Source organism: Mastigoproctus giganteus, chromosome 14, assembly GCF_048544385.1.
Source record: "Mastigoproctus giganteus isolate SK-2022 chromosome 14, ASM4854438v1, whole genome shotgun sequence".
Lineage (NCBI taxonomy): Eukaryota > Metazoa > Arthropoda > Arachnida > Uropygi > Thelyphonidae > Mastigoproctus > Mastigoproctus giganteus.
Genome location: NC_143588.1, coordinates 32,565,977 through 32,575,937, shown reverse-complemented (window position 1 = coordinate 32,575,937; position 9,961 = coordinate 32,565,977). Strand labels below are relative to the sequence as shown.

At 40.9% G+C, this 9,961-nt stretch overlaps 1 protein-coding gene across 3 annotated transcripts in view; it reads left to right on the top strand.

The window, feature by feature from the left end:
- The first annotated feature begins 7,882 nt into the window (after positions 1-7,882).
- The window catches only part of gwl (serine/threonine-protein kinase greatwall), a 248,358-nt gene continuing 246,279 nt past the window's right edge, over positions 7,883-9,961 (top strand). Inside the window, exons 1-2 of one of the 3 annotated variants that reach the window (XM_090388326.1) lie at positions 7,883-7,905; positions 8,030-8,136. In XM_090388326.1, coding sequence (XP_090244452.1) covers positions 8,063-8,136 — 74 coding nt within the window. In that variant the 5' untranslated portion in view covers positions 7,883-7,905; positions 8,030-8,062. Of the gene's footprint in view, positions 8,137-9,961 lie in introns of all 3 variants that reach the window. The other 2 variants (XM_090388324.1, XM_090388325.1) reach the window with 2 other exon arrangements.

Below are 9,961 nucleotides of genomic sequence, written 5' to 3'. Positions count from 1 at the left end.
AATTTCTGAGATTTTTGTAGTTCTGTCTAGCACTTAACCCGCTATCTACCATGCTCAAGTAGCAAGGGCGGATATAACCCCAAAGAAGGAAGGAAGAACCTGTACACCCTCACCCACCTGATGTACATGGATGACATCAAGCTATACGCGGGAACCGAGAGGCACCTTCAGCAACTACTCCAGATCACCGAAGAATTCAGCAAGGATATTAGAATGTAATTTTTTCTAGACAAATGCAAGACCCACGAATTGCAACAGGGAAAATTAGTCAACCGAAACTATCAGCTGCAGAGTGGTAAAGAGATCGAAGCCATGGCAGATGGAGAGGCCTACAAATATTTGCGGATGATGCAGGCTAAGTAGGTAAAGCACAAGGAAATTAAGGCCTGCCTTCCTCCCCCGAAAGGTACCATCTGAGACTCAGAATCCTGCTGAAAGCAAAGTTGAATGAAGGGAACACAGTTAAAACCATAAACACCTATGCAGTCCCTGCGATACTTCTTCAAGGTAATAGATTGGACTAACACCGATGTGGAGGATATCATGAGAAAGACAAGACAATGATGACCAATGGCCGCAACACCCTTCGAAATCTCCCTTGGAGAGACTGACAATTGCCCGGGAAGAAGGAGGGCGGGGCCTGAAAGACCTCATTGACCAAACGAAGACAGCGATAGTTGACCTGAAGGATTACTTCAAGAAACACACAGCAGCACTCCTCCACCAGGCCATAAGGAAGATAGGCAAGCAGTATACCCAACTTAACCGAAGCGAGGGGTCTTCCCCAACCGGGAGGTACAACCGAAGTTAGAAAGGTGGGCAGAGAAGACACTCCATGGCAGACACTACAATGATATCCATCAAGAGCACATAGATAAAATTTCTTCCAATGCATGGTTCACGATCGGGATGCTCTTCCCCGAAAACTAAAGGATTCATGCTCGCCATCCAAGACCAGGTAATCAACCCCAGAAACTATAGCAAATACATCGCCAAGGATCCCCGAGTGTTCGATGACACATGTCGACGATGACACATGGGCTCAGAAACGATCCAACACATCACTGCGGGATGCAAAGTGATCACACAGACTGAGTACACTCATAGACGCGACCAAGTAACCTGGATAATACATCAGAAGCTAGCAAGGAAATATAAGTTGATCGAAGAAAGTTAACCGTACTACAAGTACGAACCCCCGGCAATACTAGAGACCCCAACCCACAAGCTGTATTGGGACCACGCCATAACAACGGATAGGAAAGTCCCGCACAACAGACCTGACATAACCCTTGTGGTCAAGAAGAAAAAGTTTACCTGTCTGATGACATAGCGGTACCCAATACTGTCAACCTGCAGAAATCCAATGGGGGAAAAAATCAGGAAGTACACGAACTTAAGACAGGAGATCAAAGAGATGTGGCCTATACAACAAGTAACGACCATTCCGATCATCGTGCCAACCACAGGTATGATGCCAAAGACCCTACATAACAGCCTAGCAGCAATATGTCTCACAGCGAACACCTACAAGAACTCCAGAAAGTCGCAATCCTGAACAACTAGGATAGTCAGAGAGTTCCTTGACCAAAAGTAACACCAGACTTAACAACAACCACCCTGTGAACTTGGTAGCAATACCCGTCACGAGGTGGAACCCCCAATCACTCTGTTGTACTATACCGACAGTGGTGGAGAATGAAAAGGACCTGGGGGTAATTGTGCAGGCAGATATGAAGTCTCTGGGCAGTGCAGATGGGCTGCAAGAGTAGCTCATGGTGTCTTGTCAATGATATATAGGAATTTTTCTAGCAGGGAGATGATTATTCCCTTGTATAAGGCAATGGTCAGGCCACACCTTGAGTACTGTTTACAGGTCTGGAGGCCTCATTTTAAGAAGGATGTAGAGCTGCTGGAACGAGTACAGAGAAGGGCAACAAGATTAGTGAATGGAACAAAGGGTTGCTCTTATGAAGAAAGGCTTAAGTTTTGCAAATTACAGTGTCTGGAGACTAGGCACCGGCGAGGTGATCTGATTAAGTGTATAAAGCCTTGAATGGTTTGAGCATGCTCAATGCCGATGGGATTCTTCCTCTTGCTCAGGATAATCACCTGAGAGCAGTGGCGGATTTCCGCACAGGCGCGCGCCTGTGGCCTCTTAAATCAAAGGGGGCCTCAAATCTCAGGTCTCAAAAAAAAAAAAAAATAAATAAAATTGTTTCATTTTAAATTTTTGCACTCATCTTTATTGCCGTTACTGACTAAAACTATAATTTAATATGAGAAGTTATTAAACTCTTATGCGAATATCCCCACATATTATATGAAATATCTATGCAAACTAAGTGAATCTGAAGTAGAATACATATTATCATTAATGCTAGATTTTATGTATTAATTTTAAGTATTAATATTAGATTTGGGAGGGATGGTAGTTGTGTCATTTTTTCATTTAAACATTAATTAAAATATGTATGAAAGAACTGCGCAACGGAAATGATTAAAAACGCAACACAAAATCTAGAACGCGTGCATTTAAATGAACCACTAGGTGGCAGTGATCACAGTGTGCTGAAGTGGGATTTACTCAAAGAGGTAACTACCATTAGGGGTAAAGGGAAGGGTTATTGCTTCCGTAAAGGCGACTACGATGGACTGAGACAGTATTTAAATTCTATACAGTGGGACCAACTGATGATGTTACCAACAGCAAATTCAAAATGGGAAGCATTCAAAGAACTTATCTTGGAAGCTACTAGGCTTTACATACCAACTAAGAAATATTGTTCAAGATTTAGGCCAAAATGGATGTCAGATGAACTAATGAGGCATATGGCAGAGAAGAAAAATGCATGGGATACATACAAATTAACACATGACACAGAAGCCTATGATAGATACAAGTTGATATGCAACCAAGTTACAAAGGAGGTTAGGCAGGCGAAGGCAGATTACGAGAAATCCTTGGCAAGGGAAGCAAAGAAAAACAGCAAAGAGTTCTTTACTTATGTAAACTCTAGAAGGAAGGGGATGAATCAGATTGGTCCACTTGATATTGATGGGTCAAGTGTTGATGATCCTGCTCAGGTAGCTAACAAACTAAATGAATATTTTGCATCGACATTCACACATGAGGAGTTATTCAGCGAGGGGAATGCCAGAGGTGTATTCACCTCTAGCAGTAAGCTACAGAATCTTGAAATAACTGGGAGTAAAGTGGAGGAGAAACTGTTGAAGATAAACACAAGAAAGTCACCCGGGGTGGATGGGATCTATCCAGTTATATTAAAGGAGGCAGCAAAGGAAGTAAGCAAACCCTTAGCCATAATTATGAGAGCTTCCTTGGACTCAGGGGAGGTACCCATAGACTGGAAATGTGCAAATGTGACCCCAATTCACAAAGGAGGAAAAAAGGCTGACACAAGTAATTATTGACCTGTGAGCTTAACTTCTGTTCCAGGAAAATTAATGGAGGCACTGGTTAAAGAAGCACTGCAGGATCATTTAGACAAGACTTCAGTTATAGCTCAGACACAGCATGGTTTTGTTAAGGGGAGGTCTTGCCTGACCAACTTGATTGGATACTATGATGCAGTCACAAAAGAACTGGATGCAGGGAATAACTTTGATATTATATACTTGGATCTTAGAAAGGCTTTTGATACTGTTGCACATGGAAGACTGCTACACAAATTGGAGCAGTGTGACATTGGAGGCAAATTGCTGCTATGGATAAAGGGGTGGTTGAGGGGGAGAAGACAGAGAGTGGTAATCAATGGACACTGCTAATCGTGGACTGATGTTATTAGTGGTGTCTCTCAGGGCTCAGTGTTGGTTCCATTATTGTTTTCTGTATTTATAAATGATATTGATGATGGTATATCGGGCTTAATGTCCAAGTTTGCTGACGCTACAAAGGTTGGCAGGGTTGTCAAGGACACTACTGACACTATGCTGCTGCAACAGGATCTGGAAAGGTTGAGCAGATGGGCTGAGAGGTGGCAAATGAAGTTTAACATTGACAAATGTAAAGTACTACACATGGGAAACAGCAACCCCAGAGCAACGTATCAACTCTGTGGTACTACACTGACAGTGGTAGAGAATGAAAGGGACTTGGGGGTGGTTGTGCAGGCAGATATGAAGTTCTCTGAGAAGTGCAGACGGGCTGCAAGAGTAGCTCATGGAGTATTGTCAATGATATACAGGAATTTTTCCAGCAGGGATAAGGAGGTGATTATTCCATTGTATAAGGCGATGGTCAGGCCACACCTAGAGTACTGTATACAGGTCTGGAGGCCTCATTTCAAGAAGGATGTAGAGCTGCTGGAACGAGTAACAGAGAAGGGCAACAAGATTAGTGAATGGAACAAAGGGGTGCTCTTACGAAGAAAGGCTTAAGTTTTGCAAATTACAGTGTCTGGAGACTAGGCACCAGCGAGGTGATCTGATAGAGGTGTATAAAGCCTTGAATGGTGTAAGCATGCTCAATGCTGATGGGATTCTTCCTCTAGCTCAGAAAAATCACCTGAGAGGGCATAAATTCAAATTGAGGAAAGACAGATGTAGGATAGACGTGAGGAAATTTGCCTTTAGCCAGCGGGTGGTTGGTTGGTGGAACAGACTTCCATCCCTTGTGGTGGAGGTTGATAGCCTAAATAAGTTTAAGGCTCAGCTGGACAGGTATTTGGAACGAACAGAGGGGTGACGCGGAAGTGGGTTTTTTTTTTTTTTTTTTGGCTGATGCTGCATAAGTTTGCTTTCTTGCATCAAATGCCTCTACTAATGCTAATGCTAATGCTAATACTATAGTAAACACGTGCGCGTAGACTGCACGCTGTCATGGTAACGAAAATATTTAAAGGGGGGGCTCAAAATTGAATTGCGCGTGGGGCCTCTCAAGTGCTAAATCCGTCACTGCCTGAGAGGGCATAAATTCAGATTGAGGAAAGACAAAGGTAGGATAGATGTGCAGAAATTTGCCTTTAGCCAGCGGATAGTTGGTTGGTGGAACAGACTTCCATCCTTTGTTGTGGAAGTTGATGGCCTAAATAAATTTAAGGCTCAGCTGGACAGGTATTTCGAACGAACGGAGGGGTGAAATGGAAGTGTTTTTGTTTTTTTTTTAATTTGATGTTGCATAAGCTTCTTGAATAAGGTAAATGTCCATTGGAAGTGATTACAGAATGGTAAGATGTACACTTGATATAGATGTAGGAAACGAAAGGAAAAAAACTGACTCGAGTAAATAATACAAAGGTCTTTGAGATAACAGAAGAGGAGAAAAAGCAGTATGTACTGGAACTTAAGAACAAGTTTGAGCGTCTGCAGACTGCTCAGGACCAAGACATTGACGAGGAATATTACAACTTTCTGGAAGTGATAAAGTCGAAGAAACCTATAGGGAAAAAGAAATCCAAAGAAGAAAAATTAGTCAAGAAACACTTGTCATGATGAATCGAAGACGACAAATGAAGAGCAAAGAAAACACTGACAAGGAGAAAATTGAGTATACTGAGTTATGCAAAGCCATTAGAAAGAGACTCAGAGAGGACACAAGAAGATTTAACACAAGAAAAGTAGAACAAGCATTAAGGGAAAACAAAGGATTTAAATCAGCAGCGATGGACTGTAATACAGAAAGACAAATGATACTGAAACTGGAGAATAACGATGGTGTACTTATAAACAGCAGAGAAGGCATAATTCAAATAGCAGAAGACTACTATAGAGAATTATACAAGGAGCGAGGGAATGATGCCAGAATTGGGGAAGGTGGATTGCAAAGTAGCAACACATACGATATACCCGATATTCTTCCTAATGAGGTAGAACATGCATTGAAGAAAATGAAGAATCAGAAAGCCCTGGGGAAAGTTGAAGTTACTGTAGAGTTGTTAAAATTGGGAGGAAGAGGCAAAACACAAAAACTGGCAAGGCTCTTCCAAAAGTGCATTAGAAAAGGTGTGACGCCTAAGCAGTGGAATAATGCAATCATAATTTTGCTGCATAAGGAAGGAGATAAATCAGAAATTGGAAATTATAGACCAATTAGCTTGTTATCCCACATCTACAAGTTGTTCACAAGTGTCATTACTAACAGATTAGAAAGAATACTTGATGGGAATCAACCGAAAGAGCAAGCTGGCTTTAGGACAGGATGCTCAACTATGGATCACCTTCACGTAATATCACAGCTAATGGAGAAAGCAAATGAATATAAAACATCATTATGCCTGGCATTTGTGGATTATGAAAAGGCATTTGACTCCATACAGCATAAGGCAATGTTTCGGGCACTGGATAGACAAGGCATTGATACCCCACATATTATAATTTTGAAGAAAATATATGAGAATGCTACCTCATTTATTAGACTAGACAAAGACAGTAGGAAATTTAAAATTGAGAAAGGAGTTCGACAAGGAGACACATTATTATTATTATTATTATGTTCATTTATTGTAAACGAATTCTCTTGATAAATAAAATTGTATTGTATTGTATTGTATTGTATTATTATTATTATTATTATTATTATTATTATTATTATTATTATTATTATTATTATTATTATTATTAGCTATATGGTGCAAGGAAGCCTGAGACTTATGCTGCACCAGCCAAAAAAAAATTCCCAAGTTACCCTAAGAGAGAGAGAGAGAGAGAGAGAGAGAGAGAGAGAGAGAGAGAGAGAGAGAGAGAGAGAGAGAGAAGGGAATCACCAAGAAACAGAAGAATGATGATATCCAGCTGAGGACCCTGTGTGTGCCAACCCCATACTCACCAGATGTGAGCCACTGGGGTATATATCTCCGATGCTGTTTACTGCTGCCCATGAGGAAGCTTTCAGAATATTAGACTGGTCGCAGAAAGATTAGACTGGTCAGAAGATTAGACTGGTCGCATGCGATTTGCAGATGACATTGTGGTCTTAAGCCACGATCCCAAAGTGTTAGAGGAAAATCTTAATCAGTTATGCACAGTTAGTAAGGGTTTTGGGCTGAAGATGAATATGGCTAAAACAAAAGTAATGATGAACAAGTATGCCACAAAAAGAGAAATAATGATTAAAGGAACATCAATTGAAAAGGTGGAGTCATATACTTATCTAGGTTACTACAAGTTATTAGCTGTAATAATGATAAATGGCTGGAAGTCAAGGAAGAATAACTTTTGTATGGATAGCATTCAGGAAATATAGTCACATACTGAAGAGCAATATCCCAGTTTGTCTGAAACGTAAAATAAATGAACCAATGTATACTCCCCACCATGACTTATGGAAGTGAAACTTGGGCACTCACCGAAAGAATGGAAGGGAAGCTGAGAACTACACAGCGAAGAATGGAACGAATTATATTGGGAATCAGACTGTTAGATAAGAAGAGAAACACATGGATTAGGCAGCAAACTCAAGTAAAGAACATTCTTATCAAAACTAAAGAACTAAAATGGTCTTGGGCGAACACCTAGCTCGAAGACATGATGGCAGATGGACTAAGAAAATAACAGATTGGTACCCAAGAGGAGCTAGAAGAAATTTGGAAGACAAAGGCGGAGATGGATAGATGAAATTCATCAGTTTGTAGGTAGTAATTGGATGGCCAGAGCTCGAAACAGAATGAACTGGAAAGTTGCTGGAGAGGCCTTCATCCTGCAGGGATTGAAAATGGCAGCTGATGATGAAGCTTGTTTTCTTGCATCATATGCCTCTACTACTAATCAGTGAGAAATTATTTAAAGCAATAATAATAATAATAATGAAAAATTACCAACTTGAAATTCTCATTGAAATGTAATTTGTTTTATTTGCTACTTTCTGTGGTGGAGATTTAATGCGGCGCTGTAGTATCGCGAATTTTGAATTAAGCTGGCGGATGGGATCGTTTGTGATGATAATAGGTTGATATTGTTTCTTTTTGTCTATCATTATCTGGATTTGTGTGTTATTATTTATTTTAAATATTCATAACAGGAATTAGATTTCAGAGAATTAATTGATTGAATGGTTTCGTCTTGTGTATAGCTAGAGGAAGTAAAATGCAAAACGTAAAAGGTAATGGGATATCAGAAGGTGATCGCATCGATGTTTTGCAGTCGGATGTTATTGAAGAAAGCAAGAATGTTATCAAAGTATGTTTACTTGTATTTCTTTTGTTTTTTTTTATAATTTATTGAGTGGTGTAATATATATATGGTCATGTTTCCGAGAGCACAGTCAGGGGCATAGTGTGGTGGAGGGGGCAGTGCCAATTTCGACTGCTCAATCGTGAACCTTGTGGGGGCCCCCCTAAAATTTTGCCATTAATCTTTAAAAGCTGGTCCACTTCTGGTTGATCGTTGCGAGTTGCAGTAATTGATATGCCCAGCCTGCGCAATGTCTTGGTTAGGGTGTTTAACCCCCGCCGTTTTAATATCCGGAAACGAGTACCCTATTTTAAAACAGCGGTAATTGGTGATAACTACCCTAAGGGCTCCACAAGGTACACGAATGAGCAGTCGAAATTGGGACCGGTCCCCCCCACACTACCTTCCCCCCTTTTTTATGTAAACCCCAAACACGAGAGGTATTAGAACCAGTAGTACTTGGTACCCTGCTTGGGTTGGAGGTTGAGAAGACAAAAGAAGATATTTGTTGACGTTGGACTTGAACTTCTGTAGACGGTGAGGAGCTTCACATCGTCAGTATATATGATCCAATTGCATTTGTTGGCCACACACGGCACCCTGATTGCTGTGGAGAGAACACCACACACAGGATCCCTCCTTGAGGCACAGCAGTTACATGACGCATGGTCTTCATTCCAATATTTAGCACAAGGGTCCCTTTGGATAGGAGGGATTCTAGGAACCAGAGAATGTTGCCACAGAAATTGAAATAGCTTTCTAACAATGTAGGAGTTGGGGTATATATACATGGTGGTATATAGACGGAAGGAAGGATATAGATCTACCAGAACAGGTGCAGAGAAGGGCAGTGAGATTGGTGAAGAGAACAGAAGGGCAGTCTTACCAAGACAGGTTTCAGTCCTACAGATTGCTGTGTCTGGAGACCAGGCACTGCAAAATGATCTGATTAAGGCTTTGAATGGATTGAGAAAGTTCATTGCTGATAGCATTCTTTCTCCAACTGCATGCAAGGAACATAAATTCAAATTGAGGAAGGATGGTTGCATAATACATGTGCAGAGTTTTCCTTCAGCCAATGGATGGTTGATTGTTGGAACAAACTTCCTTTCTAGTGTGGAAGTGGGCAATTTGAATAAATTCAAGGAAGAATTAGACAAATTACTGGGGTGGTGGAACCTTATTCAGTTAAGCTTGTTTTTCTTACATCGTATGCCACTACTAATACTACAACTATTACTAATAATAAGAAACTTATCTTAAAGTTACCGAATTTCAGCTGAGTGAAAGAGAACTTATAGAGCACTAAATATTTAAAATGAGGTCCAAAATGATTCCATTTGTCTAGTTGTGCCCTAGGTATTACAGTAATGCAGAATTACTGCCATCAAAATGCCTGGTCTTGCATTTTGCCTTAACTGCTATTTCCCCTTTCCCCCTCATTGTGTTTGTGATGGTCCCTAAGGCTTGTTGCAAACATTTTTTCAGGGATTGACAGCTAAGGCTTGCTGACTGGAAGTTTAAAATGCTGATGGAACCGATATTCGGGTCTCGGTTGAGTCAAATGGATCAACCGATAATTTGGTCTGTGACAACCAAATCCTGTGTTTGCATCTTCGTGATGGTATAGACTTGGATATATTACCAAGAGAAGGTCTGAAGTAGGGGTCTGCCTGTGCCGAAATTTTAGAATTTTACATGACCTGAAGATAGTTCTGTTGACTCATACTGAACACCTTATCTGATCAATACCCGGCCCCTAACTGATTGGGGCTGAAACGTGTAGACCAGGCCTGCCGAGCCTGTCCAGACCTCTTAACTTGGCTATTGA